Source organism: Peromyscus eremicus, chromosome 3 (assembly GCF_949786415.1).
Source record: "Peromyscus eremicus chromosome 3, PerEre_H2_v1, whole genome shotgun sequence".
Classification (NCBI taxonomy): domain Eukaryota; kingdom Metazoa; phylum Chordata; class Mammalia; order Rodentia; family Cricetidae; genus Peromyscus; species Peromyscus eremicus.
Window position 1 is genome coordinate 127,584,842 of NC_081418.1, and position 23,075 is coordinate 127,607,916.

General features: G+C 40.7%; 2 protein-coding genes across 8 annotated transcripts in view; both read left to right on the forward strand.

Moving 5' to 3' along the window:
- The window catches only part of Zfand4 (zinc finger AN1-type containing 4), an 86,209-nt gene extending 83,748 nt beyond the window's left edge, over positions 1 to 2,461 (forward strand). For 4 of the 7 annotated variants that reach the window (XM_059258438.1, XM_059258436.1, XM_059258437.1 and 1 more), the window contains 2 exons: positions 382 to 499; positions 1,501 to 2,461. In XM_059258438.1, coding sequence (XP_059114421.1) covers positions 382 to 499; positions 1,501 to 1,636 — 254 coding nt within the window. In that variant the 3' untranslated portion in view covers positions 1,637 to 2,461. Of the gene's footprint in view, positions 1 to 381; positions 500 to 1,500 lie in introns of those variants that run through there. The other 3 variants (XR_009378366.1, XR_009378367.1, XM_059258439.1) reach the window with 3 other exon arrangements.
- Positions 2,462 to 15,198: 12,737 nt separating this feature from the next.
- Positions 15,199 to 23,075, forward strand: part of Marchf8 (membrane associated ring-CH-type finger 8) — a 71,546-nt gene continuing 63,669 nt past the window's right edge. The window contains exon 1 of the mRNA XM_059258443.1: positions 15,199 to 15,328. The gene's annotated coding sequence lies outside the window, so the exon portion shown is untranslated. The remainder of the gene's footprint in view (positions 15,329 to 23,075) is intronic.

Genomic DNA, 23,075 nt, shown 5'->3' on the forward strand with positions numbered 1-23,075 from the left:
TTTCTGTTGTTTAAAAGGTCAGTTTCATGATATTCTGATACTTCTTGATATTTACAAACAGAATGATTATATTGTTTCAAGAGGGTTCGAGAAATTTTTTAATGTTTGCTATACTGTATTTATATTGATTACCCTTAGGTGTAGTCAGAACAGTATTAGTGTATACAAGAAGACCTGAAAAATCCAAGTCCTAGTTAGAACCATCACATGCACACAAATTTTACTGCACTTCACTTGTAGATTTCAAAAATTACTTTAGATATAAAAATAATACAAATTAAATTTGTATAGACTGATACTAAGACAGGAATGTTATACTTAGTAGCTGTTCAAATTTAGAATTTTATGTTTGTATTAATGGGGTGTTCTTTCTCTAAACAGGAGAAAGCACCCACCACCTCCCACCTGTGAAAGCCCCTCTTCAAACAAAGAAGAAAATAACGAAACATTGTTTTCTTTGTGGAAAGAAAACAGGACTGGCCACTAGCTTCGAATGCAGGCAGGTGGCCCTGGAGAAGCTGAGAGGCTTTCTCTGTGGGGACTCGGCATGGGGGTTAATCAGAATAAAACAATGTTTAAACGGCCATTCATAATATCAAGATGATGTTCTAGTAGCAACCTCAGATGAATTCCTAATTGGCCAGAGAAAGATAGCTAGCTCATCAGTTTCCAAAAGGCCTAAGCAGAGACTCCACTGTCCTTGAACTAGGACATTGAAGCCAATTGATTTATTTGAATTCTGCTTGGAAGAGCCCCTCCTTGTAGATTCTATAGTTTAACATTTGGTACAGATATTTCAAGATACATGATATATATATTCTTAAATAATTATTTTTTCTTTTCATAAGTATGTCTTTCATTAGCATTGATTGATACCTGCTCTTAGTGTGAGGACAAACATTGAAAAGAATTGTGGCCTTTTAGAATACATTCTGCTCACATAAAAATAACTTTTTTTTTTTTTTGCTGGAATGTGTTTTATGTTCTCTCATGTCTTAGCTTTTTGTTGGTTTGCAGGTTTTGTTTGTTTTATTAGACAGACTCTCATCATGTAACCCTGGCTGGCCTAGGTCTTGCCTATGTACACCAGGCTGGCCTTGAATTTACAAAGATCTGCTTGCCCCTGTCTCTGCCTCCTGCTGAGATTAAAAGCATACACCACCATGTCCAGCCTTACATAGCTAATTTTTACATAGCCTCATTTTCTCATGAGACTTAATTTCTTAGAATTCAAATTTACTAAATGTAAGAGATATGATGGACATGGTACCAGCTTTTCAGTTTTTTACTTCAAAAAGATACATACCTGTCATTCGTGAACAGGCACCTTGTTCTTTTAGGGCCTTTATACTTAGGAGTGGAAGGGACTATCCCTGCTGAAATTGCTAAGGAGATCCAGAGGGCTTTTGCTGGACTACCTGAAGGCACGCTTTTCTCTCCTAAAGAGATGAGCCCTCTGTGTCAATCTGACTATTCACATACACTTTTTTTGTGCTTTAGATGTGGAAACAACTTCTGTGCATCTCATCGCTATGCAGAAACTCATGGCTGCACCTATGACTACAAGAGTGCAGGGAGGAGATACTTGCAGGAGGCAAACCCTGTGGTTAATGCACCAAAACTTCCCAAAATCTAACTCTTCTCTGCGCTTTACTGCTCTGCCTGAGGAATCCTATTATATTGACAGAAGAAATATTGTTTAGACTGCATTATTTTTGTTCGACTCCAAAAGATTTGCCAAATAACAAGAGCACACAGTGCATACTGTTGGAGAATGAAAATGCCTATTGTATTGATGTCTTTATTCTTTGGTGAATCAAAAGTTCTAAAAGTAGTTTTAAAAACTTTACACTATAATGATTTAGTTTTGTTATTGCATGTCTGTGTTAAGTATTTTATATTTGAGATTGGAATTATTTATTAGACAAATCTTCAAAAGATGCACTTTAGGAAGTTACCATTGGCTGTGTAACCAGGCTTCCATGTTGTACAGAAATGAGTGTTTCTGTAATGGCTCTGTTCAAACTGAGCACATTTTGCCCATTTTTCTTTCTTTTCTTGTGGGGATGGGGTAGATGGAATTTTTTCTTTTTATAAATCCCACGTGTGAAAGTTTATGAGGTTTACTAGCAGGTTCTTTTTTAAAGAACATTTGTTTCTCCAGTGTGATTTTTAACACATATATTTCTTCCATATTCAGATTGGCATTCATATATGTATCCATTCTGTAGAACACATCATGTTAATATAGTATACATTTCTTAAAATACTACTTTTTAAGTGGTAGTTTTAAATAACAGTGTCTTCCTTATTGCCATTGAAAACAGAGACCAACTTTTCACTTTTCAAAAATGGCTATATATATTTTTAAAAGTCTCACAAATTTGGTTTATTTTTATTACATATTGAGTGCTTTTGCAGGGGAAAATAATATTCAAATAAATATTCAACTTCAAAATGACTTTATTTGATTATTTACATTTTCTTTTATAAAATAGGTAAATCAGTGATTTATTATACTTGAGGAAAATGACTGGCAGTATAAAAGGATTTTTAAAGGTCTAAGGACCATGTTCCTTAGGTGTTACCCATTTTCCATTCAGGACTCTGGAAGGCCATTAAGGCTGTTAAGCAGCCCGACTAGTGGCTGTACCTTTGATCTCCTAGAGGGATTCCAGGAGGTCGTTTTGGTGCTTCATAGATCCCTTACTCAGTGAGAGTTTCCTGGAGAACTCCTGATACTCTTCCCTTGTTTTTTGTAAGAGACTGAATGTTGATGGACAAAGATGCTGATAGACTAGTAAAGCACATTTGTAAAAGAGAATGGTTGAGAAAAAAATGTAATAGAGGAGCCTTAAAGTCAAAGGTGGAAGGCATGCTTTTTGGTTTGTTTGGTTTTTGAGAGAGGGTCTCCTACTGTAGCCCAGTCAGGCCTTTGAATTTGCAGCAGCTTTTAAGCCTCAGTCTCTCTTGTGCTAGGTGTAGTTGGTTGTTTTACTTTTTACTCTTTGGGGGCCCACCGCCCAGCTCCCAAATAAATACACGGAGTCTTATTCTTACTTATGAAGACCCGGCCTTAGCTTGGCTTATTTCTAGCCGACCTTTCTTAAATTATTCCATCTGCCTTTTTCTCTGGGCATTTATCTTTCTCTATTCTATACACCTTTCTTTACTTCTTACTCTGTGGCTGGCTGTGTAGCTGGGTGGCTGGCTCCTGATGTCATCCTCCTTTTCTTGCTCCTCTTTTCTCTCCTGCTTCTTCTGTTTATTCTCTCTGCCCGACAGCCCTGCCTATTTCCCTCTCCTGACAACCTATTGGCCGTTCAGCTCTTTATTAGACCAATCAGGTGTTTTAGGCAGGCAAAGTAGCACAGCCTTACAGAGTAAAACAAATGCAACATAAAAGAATGCAACACACCTTTGCATCATTAAACATATATTCCACAGCATAAATGAGTGTAACACATCTTTTTCTAATATTGCACAACAGCCAAGATTATAGGCTTGAACTACCATACCCTGCTGAGAGTATGCTTTGTGTGTGGTGCATACATGTGTATGAGTGCACTCAAAGGACACATATGGAGGCCAGAGCAGGACGTCAGATGACCTGGACCAGTATGCCATTCTTCAGTGACAAAGTCCTAAGTGAGATGGGTAGGAGATGAGAAGATGAAGAAAATAGGAAAACTGGGGTCAGGAGATCTTATGCCAAACAAGCTTCTTAAGTGCACAGCATCTTATATACTGTTTCCAGGGGAGAAGTGGGACCGAGGCAGCGGCAACTATCATATAATGTGACAAAGTCAGCAGGAAGCCAGTCAAGCAATGGTGTACAAAAGGGAACACAGGTTATCTTAAGTGCATCACTGACTGAGTACATAGTGGCCTTGGGACTGATTACTCCAGTCTCTTTCAGGGGTGGAGGAGCCAAGTTCCTAGGAACCAAAACCTTGTCTTTGAGGCCCTGGCCAACAGCCCCAGACTGGACCTTGCCAAGTCTGCTCCTGGGCAAGGACACAGAACTAGGTTCCCTTTGTCCTTTCATTGAGGCCTCTGAGAAAGACATGGATCCCTGAACAGTCAGGTGTCTTTCTTGGATATATCACTCTCCACCTTACTGCTTTGAGACAGGGGTTTTGCCATTTGGGCTGGCTGGCTGGTTAACCAGCTCCCAGGATCTGCCTGTCCCTGCTCCCTACACCCTTCTCAGTGCGGCGGTTATGGGCACTTGTAGCCATGCCCAGCTTTTTACGTGGGTGCTGGGCATTTGAACTGAATTCCTCATGCTCACTTGCAATTCGAGCACTCTCAATCACTGAATCATCTCCCTAGGTCCTGAAATGCATGTTTTTAAAGGAGGAATAAATAAAGGTTAATGACAAATACTTTCACCTATCAATAAATAATTGCCTTTCTTCACTTATCAAGTAATAAATGTGGTTTGGCATATAAAAATTAAAAACTCATTTTATCATGCCACTGAAAAATGAACCAAAGCATATTTATTGTATAAATATGAATACCTAGGTCAGGCTGTGTTTACTTTTAACTCATAATTATTAGTAGAGATAAGTCTTTAAGTTTTACAAATGATTTGGGTCAAGGCTGCATCAATTTTGTCTTGATACTGGGGATGAAATCTATAGCCTAAGCAAGCACCCTGCCGCTGAGCACACCCTCAGCCCACAGTTGAGTTGGTTTGCTAGTTTCTGAGTCACTTAGAGATGAAGCACTATTGTTCAAAATATGTTATCATTATGAGAAGGACTTCAGAGACTTCAGACCTGTCTTCGTTTCAGTGATGAGGAGTGTGCCCTGCATACAGCCCTGGCCACAGCCTTGAACAAATGAACTGCCGTATTGCATAACCTATATAACTTTATCAAATGCTTTTAAATCTCAATCATTTTATATTCAGTTTTTAATTTGTAAAAGCCGAACACATTTGGTTTAACAGTATTGAAAGTCTTTATATTCTTAACTTTTTGTTGTTTTGATTTTCCAGACATGATCTTACTCTGTAGTTCAAGTTGACCTGAAACTCACAATGTAGCCTTGGCTGGCTTCAAACTTGTGATAGTGATCCTGCCTCAACTTCCCAATATTTTAAAACTTTTAACTATGTAAAATATTCCAAGTTACATTTAGGTTCTAGGGCTGTAGCTCAGGTGGTAGAGTGCTTACCTAGCATGCACAGAGCCCTGGAACCCTAGCATTGGAGAAGTGGAGGAGTGGGGTTAGAGTTCACCTGCATCCTTGGTTTACATAGTCACTCAGAGACCAACTTGACTCCATAAGTCTGAATAAAAAAAAACAGAATTAGTTATATTTAGTGCAATGTAATCATTCAGCCAGAGGAAATTAAAATGTTTATATGTTTCATATTACTATTCTGAAGTGATTTAATTGTAAAATAGAGATAGGAATTTTCTCTTAGGACTAATATGGTTTTAAGCCACCATGATAATCAGATTTTGTATCCAGAAGTACTTTTTAAAGTGTGCCCTCTGTGCCACTCCTGAAACATGAGATGCTTGTAGGATAATGTTTATGGATAAACATTCTAAAATAATTAGTTTCAATGTCTGTCATAAAAATAAAACTGCAAACCATTCTAGATTGAAAAGGTGAAATAGGTTGATTTAGACTTTTAAAAAGCTGAGTGAATGCTCATAAGTGGCTAGGACACAAATAACAAAAATCACAGATCTGAGTGACTGAAATTTAGGAAATGCAGGTACAGTATTTTAACTTTCCTTTGAAAACTTAATTTTTTGAAATTTCTAATAGAAGTAATATATATCAGAAAAAATAGAAAAGTCAAAATTTCATAGAATGCTTCCAACTTTTTTTCTGGTAACCTCTGTTCTTTTGGCAGTCACCATATATAAACGATAGCATAGGTAGATATTCTTTCATGCTGTGTATGGTCACATGAAGAATGTGCTCCCACTTTTTGTCAGGATAGTGGTCTGCTCAGATTGTCATAACAAAACACCACAGTGGACTAGGCAGCTGAAGTGGCAGTTGTGCACGCACAGTTCTGGTGCCTGCGAGTGCTATGTGTAGGCCCCACAGGTTCTGTTTGTGGAGCTTTCTAGCTTGCGTATGGACTGCCTTCTTGTTATATACCGCACATAACTTTCATGTGTATGCATGTAATCGAGGTGAGGGCACACGGGAAAGGAACTCAAAAAGAAGACTGCAGTGTCTTCTACTATAGACACTAGTTCAAGCAAAATTTGGGCCCCTAATATGATCTAATTTAATCATAATTACTTCCTTACTCCTAATGAAACCATGCTGGGGCTTAAGGCATCCATATGAATTTTGGGAAGAGATATGAATTCATTCCATAATGCTCCACTATTGGCCCCACAAAATTCATGTTCCTATGTGAAAATGTAAATGGAAAATTCTTTCTATCCTAACAGTCCCTCAGTCTTAGTTTGTTCCATTAGATGTGATAACCCAGTCTTATTTAAACACCATCTAAATCAGGGTTATGTAAGACTGAGTCTGATTCATCTTGACGCAAAATTCCTTTCCACCTGTAAACTTTTAAAATCAGAAAATTTTATGCTTCCAAAAATCAAACAAGGTCACTCATAGGATTGACATCACTACTGCAAAAGGAAAACCCATCAGGGAATGACAGTTTCCTAAAGCAAGTCAAACCTGGCAAGGCAAATCCCGTTAGATTTTAATTCTCAAGAAATACCTTTTTTGATCAGATGTGTTCTCCAGGCCTACTAAGATAGCAATTGTCACCCTTATTGAAGTACATCCTGGTCTTGTCCCTGAGGTACTGGACAGTGTTATGATGCCTCTCTGGCAGGGAAATACCCAGCCTTGGAAATGGAAAAACAGTAATCCCTGAACCCTGAGCATATGGTGAAATGAACTTCCTTGCTAACTTGGAATCTCAGTTTGGAGACATTTTTAAATTGATTTTTACAGTGCTGAGATGGAACCCAGGGCCTTGAGCATGCTGGACAAGGAGCACTGCTCAGCTATATTATAGCTCTTCATCTCTTTTTGGAGAGTTTCACTAGGTACCCCGACCCTAGAATTCTCAATCCTGCTTCAGCTTTCCAAACAGTAGGATTAAGAGCATGCTCAAAGTTTCCTTGAGTATATCAAGTAATATGGATACGATTTCTGTATTCTGTGTACAATATTGGATGCATTTTCTCACTTGGATTGTAGAACAGTTATTCTAAGGAATATTGATAGCCAGTTTTTAATGGTGGTTGTTTTAAGACTATTGTAGCAATCAGGTTGTTCCTTAAGCTGAATTACTCCATTATGGTAAGCACTAGTTTGTCTGAGTTACTTCATTTTGATTGAAAGAGGTAGGGAAGAAAGATATGTGTAGCTGGAAGTTTTACTGTGTCCCACCCGGGCCCTGTGGTCAGGATGAATCTCTCCCACCCACGTCCTGCAGCCGCTTGGTCCCAAATAATCACACAGAGGCTTATATTATTTTCAAACTATATGGCCTAATGGCTCAGGCTTCTTGCTAGCTAGCTCTTACATCTTAAATTAACCCATTTCTATAAATTTATACTTTGCCACATGGCTTGTGACTTTCTGGTACTTTTACATCTTGCTTCTCCTGGCAGAATCTAGCAGCATCTCTTCTCTTCTTCCCCTTTCTTCTTCCTGTCTATTGGCTTGAATTTCCTGCCTGCCTCTAAGCTGCCTTGCCATAGGCCAATACAGCTTTATTTATCAACCAGTCAGAGCAACACATATTCACAGTATACAGAAAGACATCCCACAGCAGATGTGCCATCTTGTCTGGGCAAGTGAATAATCACCAGAGGTTGCACATACAGAATTTCTTGAAAAAAAAAAAAACCAAAACAACTAACTAACAGCTTCATGGCACAGTCAAGAGGCATAGCCTGGTAAGTTATTCATGCTGATTTATGAACTTAACACATCAGATGCACATGGACACACACTATCAAATCACCTTAGGAACACTAGGCATGGGTAGGTGTGCTGGCACATACCTGTTACACCATCACTAGTGAGACTGATTCAGGAGGATTTTGAATTGAAGGTCAGCATGGACTATACTGTGAGATCATCTCAAAAACAAAACAAAAACTAGGTATGTGAGTCTATCAAACACGGGATAACAAATGATGTGATCTTCTTCCTCTGAAACACATCAAAGGAAAAGGCATCTAAGAGTGGCATGCCAGCAATGCTGACTCATCACCTTGTCAAGTGGCTTGGCCTCTGCCAAGGATCTTCACCACATCATACTGTGCACTATACCTCAGCAGCATGATTTGATTCTGCTGATTTGAAATTGTTCTCTTCTAAGCCATTCAGACCCTCAGACTCATCTGTATTTTAGCAGCTCTACACCTCGACACATCCTGAATGGTGGGTAGTTCCTTACCTCACCACCTGCAGCATGTATGTATGGGCTCTTTGTACAGACTTACAAATTCCTGTGGCACCCATAACCCTTTCAGCCTCTCTGCAGCCTAAACCCACCATGTGTGATGAACTGTGATGTAGAACTTGTGATGGGTGTGGTCATGCTTATCAAGTGAAACCAGGAGTCTTGGTAAGGTCATGGTAAGGAAACTGATGTAGCATGAGAGTGCTGCCTGCCACTCAGTAATTCTGACATTGTAGGAGAGACAGTGTAGCTTGCCCAGCACAAATATATACTTAACTTACTTTTTACTCAGTGTTTTCAGTTTGAGGCTCAACTTATTCTGCCTCTGTCTCCCTTTACAAACAAAACCAATTTTAATTGAAAACATTTTCAAATCATTGTCCTGGATATTTTTTGTTTTATTTTGTCAGTCTCTTGAAGTGTTAGAAGTCCTCAACTATTCAGAGATTTTATAGAGAGCTAGAAGTAAGAATGTAATTAGCATTCATGGAGTGGAGCTATCCCCTAATTTATAAGCACTTGATAACAGTGCTTTATCAGGTTCATCCAAATCCTTGTCCAGTGCATCTCATATACAAATGACTGTAACTAGGTGTTGGGAATACAGTGGTAAAATTGACTAGTAGAGTTTGTTGTAGTACAAAGATTTTGACTAGCTAGCCAGGCCATTATCTAATAGTAATCTTCATAGTATAAAAGAAATGGGAGAGTTGCGCAGTTAGCAGCAAATGATACCCAGCCTTTTTAGTTGGAGCTTCTCAAATAAGAATTAGCTAGGAAAAAAGAGGTAACAGGTTAGAGACTTAGGATAAAAACCATACATTCAAAAGGATTATTTTAACCAGGCAGTGGTGGCACACACCTTTATTCCCAGCACTCAGGAGGCAGAAGCAGGCAGACTTCTGAGTTTGAGGCCAGTCTGGTCTCTAGAGCAGGTTCTTGGATAGCCAGGGCTACACAAAGAAACCCTGGTTCAAAAACTAACCCCCCCCCCCACCGCAAGAGGATTTTTTTTCTGAGCTGGACTTAACCTCTCTGAGGAGAGATATCTTGCTGAGTGATATTTCCCTGATCAAAATGCTATTACAAGAGAAGCTGAAGATAAAGTTTATTTGCTTTTCTATTTAAGTAGCTTCAAACAAGAGTTTAGAAATGGGCACAGCATTGTTTAGCTACAGTATTTGCTATAGGTGATTAGAATTCAAGAGAGAAGAATTATAAAGTTTGTAGAAGGAAAATATGAAGAAAACACTTCAAGTAAAGAGAGCACAGCAGACCAAATCACCCACAAAGTGCATGTCCAGCCTTCTGAGAGAAAACGCAAGTCGGATGTGCTTGTGCAAGCCTGTACTCTCATCTCCTCAGGAGGCTGAGGCAGGAGAATCATTTTGTCAGTGGTGAAGGAGCAGATACACAGGTTGGTGTGGCCACCTCAGCCATTATCACTAAAGGACCTCAACAAGGTCAACTCAGGGTTTGATGAAGAAAAGAATTTTAGGAATGGCCAGTTTGAAGCAGAATTGAGAATTAAAGCTATTTGAATATAGGCTTAATCATGAGGTTTAGGGAAAAGACCCCAAGGAGAAAAGAGAAAGTAGAACATCTACAATAGCATGGCTGTTGGCTTCTCTAAAGGTTGTGGAAGTTACGACACCGTGAAGTGTTAAAGGAACAGTGGCAACTGTCTTTACTTGTCACATATACTACTTTGGTGTCTCTCAAGTTATTTTTCAAAAGGTTGCAAGAAACTTGTTTTCTCTTCCTTTTGGTAAGTGAGGGGAGGTGGCTTGGGGATGCCATGGATGAAATTTGATAATGTAAATTAGAGTAAAACAAGGAAATGCTGGGGTTGCCAGGCTTTAGTGCTTGTCTTCATCCTGTAAATGGGGTTTCTGGTGAGAGTCCTTGAAAAATTCAGGTTTATAGCTGAGAAGAGGGGAAGACCTTAAGTAGCCATTGAGGTGAGATCTCAAGCAAGATGCTTCACCTGGTGAGGAAGTCCTTCCCCCTACCTCCACACTTCCCTGTCTTTCTAGCCTTCCTGATTTCCCTTCTGAATCTTAAGGGATTCAGAAGGAGGAGGGCCTACTTTTTTATAGTTCCTTCGGACTTAATAGGGATGCTGAGCCTACCTATCCAAGTACCAAGTCTCACCCTATCTAGACTAAGGGGCTATGTATGATCTTGCTTGGAGATTTTCAGGCCATCATTTGAAGGGAATCTAGAAGACATGTCAATATTCAAAACATCAAATAACATAAACAGTAACACATATAGTAGGTTGTTATGACTAAGATTAGCACTCAAAATAGCAAGGCCTCTTTATCATGTGTGCTAATCATGATGTTAGTAAATGATTGAACTTAAGGCAGATTCAGGCAGATTTAATTTGGGTCTGTAAATCATAGTGAATTGAGGACACATTGCTCTTATGCTGTTGCCAGAGTATCAAGTGTGATCAGGTCTTGTGATATACCCATCCTCGTCTTAAGTTTTAAGAATGAGCTCCTAAACTAAAAAGCACCACTTAAAATACTGAAAGGAATGTGTCTTTTTTTTTAAACTTTTAGCCCATCTCATCGTATTGTTAATAACATTTCAGTTGTGTGACTATGTCCCATCTCAGTTTCTCTGAGAAGGCCTAGAAGACATAGTACCCTAGGAGCAATGAGTATGCCTCATCCCAACACTTAGGAGGCAGACAATAGCAGATCTCTGTGAGTTTGAGGCCAGCCTGGTCTACAGAGCTAGTTCCAGGATAGCCAGGGCTACACAGAGAAACCCTGTCTTGAAAAACCAAAATTAAATAAATAGATTTTAAAAAGTCATAAATCTATAATGATGATGACATGTCATAAAGACACAAGAGTCACATGAATGTGCTTTAAGTAGCCAAACCTTGAATAACTGTACAAGAAAACTGTAGACAGAGTTTCTCTGTGTCTTGGCAGGCACTCCCAAATAATCCTTCAGAAACTTATTATTAATTATAAATTGTTGGTCAATAGCTCAGGCTTGTTACTAGCTAACTCTTACAACTTAACCCATTTATATTAATCTGCATTTTGCCATGTGGCATTACCTCTCTTTCATCTTGTACCTCCTGTTTCCTCTCCATATTTCGCTGGAGACTCCTCTCTCTGTGTCCTTCCCAGTGTCCTCTGTGTCTTGCTGTCCTATCTATACTTTCTGCCTAGCTATTGGCCAGTCAGATTTTTTATTAACCAGTGAGAACAATACATTATTAACCAGTGAGAGCAACAAATACAGCATGCAGTTTTTTCCACAACAGAAAACAACAGTATTGAGTTAAAAACCTAAAAATTAAAAGTCTTATTAAAAGGTATTAAGAGTTAGAACTTCAACATTATGAATTTGGAGGATATAATTCAGAATCTAACAGATACTATATTATGTTGTGGTTTCAAATTAATCCCCAAAAGCTCAGTGGTGTGATGCAACATAGTTTATTTCTTACTCATATAAAACCCAGTGAGCTGAGCAAGCTCCTAGGGCAGCTGCCCAATAAAGTAACTTGGGGACTTAGGCTGTTTACTGAATGTAGCTTCACAATGCTCTGGAACTGTTGTGGTAGCATAAGAGAAAGCTGGAGAGTTGCCCATGGTGCTTAAATGTTCTTGTCTAGATGAGTAAGTCCTCAGGACCTTGTTGCTCACCAGTGATGGGCATATAGCACTACCCTGGATTAACTGCATAATTGCAACCAAAGAAGAGATCTAAAGGGTCAATCATGTGGCACTGTCTTTTCAGCCAACCCACACTGTCTCTGTTTCTTTATTAAACAATGAACAGAGAAACTCAAAAATCCTCATGCTGTGACCTATGCTCACTGTCAGCAATTGCAACAAATTTAGTTTTCAGATCTTAGTTGACTTTTATTATTATTATTATTATTATTATTATTATTATATATTGTTTGATGCAGAGTCTTGCTCTGTTACTCAGGCTGGCTTCAAGGCTTGACTGAGTGATCTCCAGTCTCGGCCTTTGGCCTAGCTGGGGCTGCAGGCATGTACCTCCATACCCACTTTTGGATTTATTTCAATTATAGAATTGTGCAAACACCTCATTATAGAAGAAAGAATGAGTCTTCTGATGAGCTCAAAGAAGTTGGCTTCATAAACACAACACAACACAACACGACAACAACAACATTAACAAAGGAAAACTGCCCTGTCATCTAGGATTGGAGCCCCCCAGAGCCATGCACCAAAGTAAACCTTTTTCATAAGTTATCCCCAGATGTTGCACCTATGGAAAGCTGTCCAAGACTAAAAACAATGAAATGTGGATTCAAGGGTGGCTCTTACACAGCATAGATAAGACTTAGTTATTCATCTCTAAATTCGTTTGCTACTTCCTATTATTATTCCTCACGCTTTGGACCCACTGTGTTAAATGCCATTATGGTCATAGACAATAGCTCTCTCTCTCTCTCTCTCTCTCTCTCTCTCTCTCTCTCTCTCTCTATCTATCTATCTGTCTATCTATATTGGTTTTTAGAGACAGGGTTTCTCTTTGTAACAGCCCTAGCTGTCCTGGAACTCACTTTGTAGACCAGGCTGGCCTCGAACTCAGAGATCCACCTGCCTGTGCCTCCTGAGTGCTGAGATTAAAGGCGTGTGTCACCACACCCGGCTAATTGCAGTATATTTTGTCACACACATTTTTTTAGGTCAACTGTGTAGCCTAGGCTTGATCTTGAATTCATAATCTCTTGTCTTGAAGCCTCCCAAGGGCAGAAATTATAGGTGCCCCCTACCATGTTGACATATTTTGTTTGCAATAAACCCTTAACTGATAAACCCATTCATGCTTTATATGCTTAGCCATTTGGAGAGTTGGTTGTGACTAGTTCTAGGCTAACAGTGGTCATCTGGCTTATGCCTTACTTATCATCACATAATCTACTATTTCCAGGAGAAGGAAGGCATCCCCATAAGCACAGCACACAGGGAGGATTTAGCCAAATGCCACAACGCTTCTTGGACTGAGCATATGGTCACCTCCACACAATTCACTTATTAGCAGCTTTACATTCTAAGTACAGCTGCTTCTTCACACTTCCATTTTGTTTCCTCGTTGACAGTCTCCTACTCAGCTGTAAACTGGGGACAGGAATTTGGACTCTGGGTTTGGACAGATGCAATATACCTCTTTTTTCTCAGGACTTTGAGCTTTGTTTTAGATAGACAAAGAAAGGCTTCAGAAATCTCTTAGGTAGTGATGCTTGAGTTAGGACTCACATAATAATGCTTTCCAGCTCTGTAAAAACTCACAGATACCTTTAGAAGCCCGAAGACTGTCACTTCCTCCAGTAGGATGGCAGGCTTCCACACCCCCAAATCAGTTAACTAGCTTTTTTTTTCTCACCCACTGTATTAATTGCTTATACACTATATTAATGGGAGATTAGTTCTGCCTTCTTGGAACACCTGTTGCCAGAAGGGGCAGGAAGATTCTCTCAGGTTGTAGCTGCTTTCCACAGCAAAATAACTGCACAGAGAAAACTCACCATTGCATTTTCTGTATGAATGTTGCTTTCAAGGTGATTTACAGAAACGAACCTGTTTGGGCTTTGCTGTATGCATCTAGATGTTTTGTCTCCTAACATCTGCTCTCTAGTCAAGTATGCAAAGTGAGCATTGTGGGGAGGAACGTGATTAGTTAAACGGACTACTGCTAGACAACAGGAAATTGTGTAGTTATTGTGGGGATTTGGTTACAAATCTCTCATGAATTAAAAAGAATACTCTTCAATGCACCGTGAATAAAGGTTATTGGATAAGTAAAATTACCAGTGGCTGAAACCTCTTCTGTAAGGTGTGACTTAGGAAGATCAGAATTGTAAGAAATAGTAAGAGCTGGGGATGAAACTCAGTGATAACTTCTGAGAGAATCCCTGGGTCCAACCAACAGTACTGTGGAGGGGAAAAGTCACAAAGAATACCAATCTAGAGGTAAAATCAGGGAAGAGCAGACAAATGTGGACAAAGTAGAGTTACTAATAAATACATGTCTATTTACATGAGCAGCAATATCCCCATGAAAATTATAATGTATGAATTCTATGTGTACATATTCATACCATATACAACCAGGATCTCTCTAGGTTAGGGACTGAGAGCAAAAAGAAACATACAAACAAACACGTTTTATCGCTTAGTTCCCGCAGCTTCCCCTTGTGGGAAGGTTTCCCTTCCTCTATGCCAAGAAGGTGAAGCCGGGCGGAGTCTAAAAGCAGCCTCACCTAACGAGGCTGGCGTCCCCGCTGCTGTGGGGTTGTCGCCCAGAGGGCCTCCGCTGCCCCGCCTTCCTAGCGCCCCAGGTCGCCCCAGCAACGTGTTTTTTTTTTTTTTTTTTTTGGCCTGGGGCGCGTCGGGCACGTGACCGGCGTGTCACGTGACCGGTCAGTCGGCGTCCTCTCGCTGGGTGGTGTGTACTGCGCGCTGACCCAGCAGCCCTGCGGCGTCCGGCCTGTGTCATGCAGGAAGCGGGGCGCGGGTGGAGCTCGGCGCCCACCTGAGCTGCTTGCGCCGAGGTGCGGTGTGGCGGGGCTGCGCGCGCCCGGCCGCCAGGGGTGTGGCTGCTAGGAGGCCGCGACAGGTGGGTGCGCCGTGGTCTCGGCGCCGGAGAGGCCGCGTGCAGCGGGGCGGGGTCCGGTCATCCGATCCGCCCGCGGCCGGAAGCCCCCGGCGCTCTCAGGTGAAGTCTTGCCCCGGCTGGGCTGTGAGGGCGTGCACCCAGCAAGCCCCTCCTGCCTTTGCCTCCGCCTCAGTTTCCACATCCGAGATGGGAGCGCGGACTCTTGCTCTCTGAGTGCCTGACGTGGCGTCTGGAGAGTCCTGCTCATGTAGAAACGCTGGAGGGAAAGCGTAGGTAGGCTGCTTTGCATTTTAATCGCCGCCCTGTTGCTTGTCTTTAAAAATCTATTTTTCTTGGAACCGAGCGACGTGGATTCTTCATCGGAGTCAAGTTTTTAATAGAGAACTTATTAGGGAGAATCATAATGGCTCATCTTCTTGTTCTCACGTCTCTTTAACGCGATGAAACCTCCCTTAAAAAGAAGAACGCTTCTCTGAAAGCCCATTTGAAAGAAAGGGGAAAAAAAGAAAGAAAAAGAAAGAAAGAAAGAAAGAAAGAAAACCCTTTTCTGCCTCATTGTCTTCTCCACTTAAGGACACAGCAGTGGTCGTACAGCTGTCAACATTTATTATGGAGTTGTGTTGGCTTTTGTCGTTATTAATTTGATGGTGTCTGAAGATAAATGTGATGTATGACCCTTCCAATTATTTTTCTCTTATTTTGTTCGATTACATGCTATGCAATTAGAGAAATAATTAGTATATAACTTATCTCCTGGAAAAAGCACCAATATTTCTGATAAGTCTCAGGAGAAGCAAGTGTGTGTTTGTATAGTAGATCTCACACCTAGTTGCTTGGTTAGTTACTCAAAATGGGAGTGGAATACTTCATTTAGAATACTCAAATCACGTTCTGTGAAAAAGAATGTGTGAGCTACACTTGTTAAGAGTTATGGAATGATGTGAACACAATCTTCTGCTAAGTGTTGGAAATCTGAAGCAAGGGAATTTTGAATTTTGAGAGATTCGGTTTAGGAGGAAAAATACCCCGTTTGATACAGTGAATGAACGTATGCCAAGTGTGAGGTAGTGGAGTACAGGCAGAGGCAGTTACGGGGAAGTTAATAAAGAGCCGTGTGTACTTTCTTAACTTCTTGATTCTGGAGATTTTATTGATAAAATATGTGCTGAAATTTGATGTTAGGAGGGGAAACTGCTGGGCATGGTGGCACATGCCTGTGATCCTGGTACTGGGAGGGTGGAGGCAGAAAACACATTTTAAAACGTTTGTCCTTTGTGAGGGGAGTGGACAATGGAGGTCTAATGTCAGTGCGACGCAGGTGGAGTGTGCCTTCTTGTCAAAGACAATTCTCTTTGCCTTCACTTTAAGCTTAGGCAAACTGGATTTTGTTCGTTTTTTATTGTTGTTTTGGTTTGGTTTTTAGCTTCTGCTCTTGAGTGTAGAAATTGTGTTCTATGTCTTGGCTACAACTAGGATTAAAATACAGCATTCACAGTTAAATATGAATTTCAGGTAAACACAAAATATGTGGGACATACTTAGACTAAAAGCAAATTCATCGTTTATTTGAGAACAAGGTTTAACTCTTCTTGCTTCTTGTTGCTAAATATGACTGCTTTAGCTCCGACATATTTGTCTCATTTAAACAGCACTAGCAAAAGATCAGCCCAAGGCGTAGAGAGGATGGAATTGATTCTCTTGGTACGGTTCCCTATTGGGTGCTGCAGATGTGGCTCCGTAGCAGGGAGAGAGCTTAGCACACATGGGGCCTTTGTCCAGTCTCCAACACCAAAACAAATGAAAAACCAGAACAAAAACACGAAGAGTCCTCTTCACTATCAGTTGAACCACCTACTTCTTGAAGGACATCACTTCTTCCCGTGTGTTCTGTTTCCTCTTCTTCCTTTACTAGATGTTCCGTTTATTCACTTTTCTAGGGATTGTGCATAGGGTCTCATACATACTAGACAACAGCTCTACCGCTGATTCACAGCCCACAGCCAGTTCTTTGTGTTTTTAATTTCATATATGAGTACTGTATTTACTTTATACCACTGATCCACAGTCCACAGCCAGTTCTTTGTTTTTTTAATTTCATATATGAGTACTGTATTTACATTATCTTCCCCTCTTTCTATTCCTCCCTTGTGCCCCCAACTCCTTTTTAAATTCGTGGCCTTTTATTCTTTATTATTGTTACACACACATGCACACATTTATGAATACAACTTGTTGGGTCCTGCTGTGGGATGGTCTGTATGTCAAATGTGTTGCTGATTGGTCAATAAATAAATCACTGATTGGCCAGTGGCCAGGTAGGAAGTATAGGCGGGACTAACAGAGAGGAGAATTGAGAGAACAGGAAGCTGAGTGAGGGAGACACTGCCAGCTGCCACCATGACAAGCCGCATGTGAAGATGCCGGTAAGCCACGAACCATGTGGCAAGGTATAGATTAATAGAAATGGATTAATTTAAGCTGTAAGAACAGTTAGCAAGAAGCCTGCCACGGCCATACAGTTTGTAACCAATATAAGTCTCTGTGTTTACTTGGTCGGGTTTGAGCGGCTGTGGGACTGGCAGGTGAGAGAGATTTGCCCTGACCGTGGGCCAGGCAGAAAAACTCTAGCTACAGGTCTCTTTAGTGTTGTTTATATGTATATGTGTTTAAGCCTGACCTTTGGAGGTTGGAGGATTGGATAACCTATCAGGGAGCTTGTCCCTGGAGAAGACTGATCTGCCCTCTTGGATTGATTGCCTATAGCTCTTCATCCAAAGGTGGAGCCTTGTGAAATTTCCCCCGTTGACGCTGGCATGTCAAAAGGTGCTGTCATTGTTCAGGTCTTGTTTAGTAAACCATACCGTTGAGATTTTGTGGCTGCAGCTTCCCTGTTATATACAGAAGCCAGTGTCTTGCAGCAGACATCCCGACATCCTGGTCATCTGGCTCCTACCATCTTCCCGCTGTGTCAAGTAGGGCTGGTCACCACACAGGCAGCTGTTCTCTGCCTTTTGCTCAGTTGTGGCTTTCTGTAATGGTTTCTGTTTGTCACAAAATGAAGCTTCTTTGATGAGGGGTGGGACCTACACTTATTTGTGCTATGAGGATGAGTATTTACTGTGTAGTTAGAAATTATGCTGATTTACTAAAGTAGGTTCCCCTCTATGCTCCATAGACCTCATCAGTCAGGGGTTAATATGAGCCTTTCCCCCTCCTGGTGGGCTGGCCTTAAGTCCAATTAGATGGCTGTTGGTGACTCTCAGTATGTCAGTGCCTTGTTACTTTGCTGTTGCTGTGAAAAGACACCATGACCAAGGCAACTTGTAAAAGAAAGTTTTTGATTGAGGGCTTGCTTCTAGTTTCAGAGGGTGGGGCAGTGACCATCATGGTGGGAGCATGACAGCAGGGAGGCAGGCATGGCACTGGAGCTGTAGCCGAGAGGTTAGATTTGATCCACAGGCATGAGCTGGATGTGCCTGGGGATAGGCAGACTGACTGACTAGGCCTGGTGTGGGCTTTTGAAACATCAAAACCTACTCCCAGTGGCGCATTTCTCCAACAAGGCCATGTCTCCTAATCCTTCCCAAAACAATTCCACCAACTAGGGACCAAGCATCCAAATATAGGAGCCTATGGGGGCCATTCTCATTCAGACCACCACAGCCACTATTGCACCTTTTGGGATATATTGCCATTCTGGTTTGTAGGTGGTATAACTGGGTAGGGTTATTGATCATTTCCCTCTATTGGCAGATTATATAGCTCTTTCCAGTACTGTGAGAGCTAGTCTTTAAGGAAGAGGTTTCCAGATCACATCGAGCTTGATTCCTCCAAGTCCTGTGTCTGAAATAGGTGCTGTCATCAGCAAAAAGGAGTTACCTTCCAATTCTGGGAGGCACCCAAGAGCAGTGGCAATAGCCTGTGTTGTTTTGGGGGTCTTGGGCTCCCCTGACGAACATCTCCAGAGGGAATCTTCCATGACTGACACGGGTTTTGTTAGGTAGCCTGTAGTGTCACCCCAAGTGGCATAACTTCATTTAAACCAGCACACACATACGCACATACATTGATGTGTATCTGTGTAATTTTAAGTCAACACTAAACAATCTGCTTCCCTCTGTCTTTTTCAAACATCCTTGATATGATTTCTCTCTCCTCCCTCCCTCTGCCTGCATATTGTTCTGGTTTTCCCAGCATGGTTTGTTGAAAACACTGTATTTTCTCCATTCTATATATTCCATTGCTCTGCATTTCTGTTTTTGTGCCAGGACCATGCTGGGTTTTTTAATGATAGTTCTGTAACTTATCTTGAAGTTTGGAGTGGCAATCCCTCCAGCATCATTCTTTGTGTTCAGGATTGCTTTGGCTAGTCAGGGTCTTCTGTGGTTCAATATGAAGTTTAGGATTTAAAAAAAAAAATTTCTGGGAAGAATTTCATAGGGATTTTGATGGAGATCACATTGAATCTGTAAATTGCTTTTGGTAGGATGATCATTTTCACAATATCAGTTCTGCTAGTCTAAGAGCATGGGAGGCCTTCCCATTTTCTAGTGCATTTCCATTCTCTTTATTTAGAGATTTAAAGTTGTTATTGTAGAGATCTTTTACCTCCTTGGTTAGGTTTATTCCTAGATTTTTATTTTCACTGAAGATAATGGGATTGGGTCCATGATCTCTTTTTTAACTGTTGTTGGTGTAAGAAAGGGTACTGAATTTTGTAAGTTGATTTTTGTGTCCGGCCATTTTGCTGAAAGTGTTCATTATTTCTAGAAGTTTACTAATGAAATTTTGGGGATCGCTTATGAATAATGTTCTATCTGCAAATGGGTAATTTGATTTCTTTTCCTCTTAGTTTCCCTTTAATTTTGTTGTCTCAGTTTATTTTAGCTAGTGCTTTGAGCACTGTATTGAGGAGTAGGGATAGTGGGTAGCCCCATTTTAGTCTGATTTTAATGTATTGTTTCGAGTTTTTCTCCATTTAGGATGACGTTGGCTTCTGATTAGTTTTAATTTGAAGTCTATTTTGTCATGTTAGGATAGGGACACTTGGCTTGCTTCCTGGTCCCATTTGCTTAGAATATTGTGTTCATTTGCTTTATATTGGTGTGATAACAGCATGACCAGAAACAGCTTGAGAAGAAAAGGGTTCATTTCAGCTTATAGCTTAAAGTCCATTGTGAAGAGAAGTCAGGATAGGAAGTCAAGGCAGGAACCTGGAGTCAAGAACTGAGGCAGAGGCCATGGAGCAGTGCTGATTACTGGCTTGCTTCTGGTGGCTTGCTCAGCCTGCTTTACTATAGCATCCAGGACTACTTGCCTTGGGGTGGCACTGCCCTCAGTGGGCTGGGCCCTCCCTTCCACATCAATCATTAATCAAGAATGTGCTCGGCAGACTTGCTCATAGGCCAATCTGATGGGAACATTTTCTCAGTCGAGATTCTCTTCCCAAATGACCCTAGCTTGGGTCAAGTTGACAGAAAACTAAGCAGTTCAAATATTCTTTCCATCCTTTCACTTTAAGGTGACTCCTATCTTTGAAAGTAAGATGTTTCTTGTAGACAATAGACAGATGGATTTTGTTTCTTAACCCATTTCACAAACCTGTGTCTTTAAATTGTCGAATTGGGGTTATTTATTAATGCTTTGAGTTGTTGTTTTAAAGGTGTTTGTTGATGACTGTCACTTTGGGGGAGGGTTAGTCATTTGTTCTGCTGTTTATGTTCTTAGTCCTCCTTTGTGTTTCAGTGATTAGAGTTTCATTAGTTTTCTTTCTGTATTCTTGGCTTATTCATCTCTTCAGTCCTAAGTATTGCTTCTAGTATATTCTATCAGGCTGGTTTGTTGGAAATGATTTTTTCTATTACTTTATGGGTATAAGTGTTTGACTGCATAGATGTCTGTACACCATGTATGTGCCTGATGCCTGCAGATGCCAGAAGAGTGAATCATATCCCTTACAATTAGAGTTGCAGAGAGATGTGAGCTGCCACGTGAGTGCTGGAAACTGAACTGAGGTCTTCTGGAAGAGCATCCAGTGCTCTTAACTGCCGGGCCATCTCTCCCATTTTGGAAATGATTTCTTTAAATCTGTATACTGGAAAGTATTTCTTTCTTCTTCAACCCTGACAGGTAGTTTTACAGTAGTCTAGGTTGGCATCCAAAGTCTTTTAGAACTTGAAGTGCATTGCTCTAGGCTCTGGTGGCTTTTAAATTTTTCCATTGAGAAATCAGCTATTACTCTGATGGGTTTTCCTTTATGTGTGACTTGTGGTTTCTCTCTCTCTCTTTTCCCACTATACTCTCCTTGTTCTATCTATTAAATAATTTCACTACAATCTGCTGTGGGGAGTTTCTTTAATGGTCATGTCTTGGTTTATTTGAGTGTGTCTTTCCTTAATTTGGGGAGGTTTTGTTTTGTGGTCTTGTTGAAGATCTGGTCTGTACAGTTGACCTGGGAGTTTTTTTCTTCATCTTTGCCTATAATTAGAAGAGCTCATCTTTTGTAGATGCCCAACATTTTTGTGTTCTTTTCAGGTTTTGTTTTTTTATTTTTATTTAAACTTTTTATAGTCTATGATTGAGTAGTTCAATTCCTCCACATCTTCAAGACCCAGTGATCTACTTTCTCTTTGATCCCTTCTATTTATACAGTTTTCTCTCAAGTTTTCTAGTTGTGTTACTGAGTTTCATTCAGCTTGTGTTCTCGTCAGTATTTCTATCTCTTTACTGAATTAAGTTTTCAAATCCTGAATTGTCTTTGTCATTTCATTAAGTCATATGTTTCTTGGCCATCACTTAGGCACATATTGGAATCCTCTTTAAATTCATGGAGGCACTCCCCCCGCCTCCCCCGCATCATTTTTAAACTCCTTTGAATTCTTTGATAAAGTTTGTGATTGTCCTTTTAAATTCTATCCTGGAGTCCATTTAAGTAATCCCCATTGGAGAAATATATATATGGACTGAGGGGGGACATTATCTCTTGGCTTTTCGTATTTTTGTTTTTGTGTTATAGCCTAGTCATGTAGACTTTTTTCTTTGGTTGTATGTCTGGTGTGAGATTGTAACCTGATGCAGAAGCTGGTTGATTAGAGCTAGACCAGAGCCAGCCAGTGCATAGCCTTCGTGACTGAGGCTAGGCCAGGAAGAGGCGGTGCATGATCTATATGTCCGTGACTAGGCCTGCTGGTGTGGAGTGGGTTCAGAGGCTGGCGAGAGGCAAAGGGACCAGCATCTTTTTTTTATTTTTTTAAATGAGACAGGGTCTTCCTGTGTAGCCCAGGTAGCTCAGACTTAATATCCTCATTCACTGTCTTCTTGCCTTAGCTCTCCCAGTGTTGAGTAACAGGTGTATACAGCCATGGCTGGTGCACACTGTTAACTATTACTGGATTGTGTTTTCATGTAGTTGGACTGTTTCACTCTATTAGCAGTGTCAGAGAGTTCCTGTTATCCTGTCTGTATGCTCACCACTGTTTACTATAAGAAAATCAATTATCTAATGACGGTCCAGTGTCAGTGTGTCTGAAGAACTCTTATACATCAGCAAAACAGTAGTAAGTACCTTGTGCTATCTTATTCTGCCACTGACATACCAACCTCAACAATGTAAAGAGTAAGCTCAGCAGAAAAATAAGCAAAGGATTTGAATGAGCATTTCTTTCGATAAGACAAATGACCAATAAACACAGAAAAATGATGAAGGTAAATGCAAATAAAGATCACAATGAAGATGGAAGATGTAATCAGAAGTCTAACTTGGCTAGTAATCACATGGCCAAGAGTTCAATCCTCAGTAGCCCCCGCCCCCTCATTTTACAGTTTAGTACTACATCATTTTTAAAAGATGGATCTAAAAAGTGTTAGTGTGGCTGTGGGGAATTGGACTCTTCATGTCTGGTGTGTGTGTGTGGGGTGGGGGGCAGGGGATGTGAACCAGTCTGGCAATTTCTCCGGTGCTTCCATACAGTGATACATCATGGCACTACAGTTGTACTCCCAGATAATACACCCATGAAGA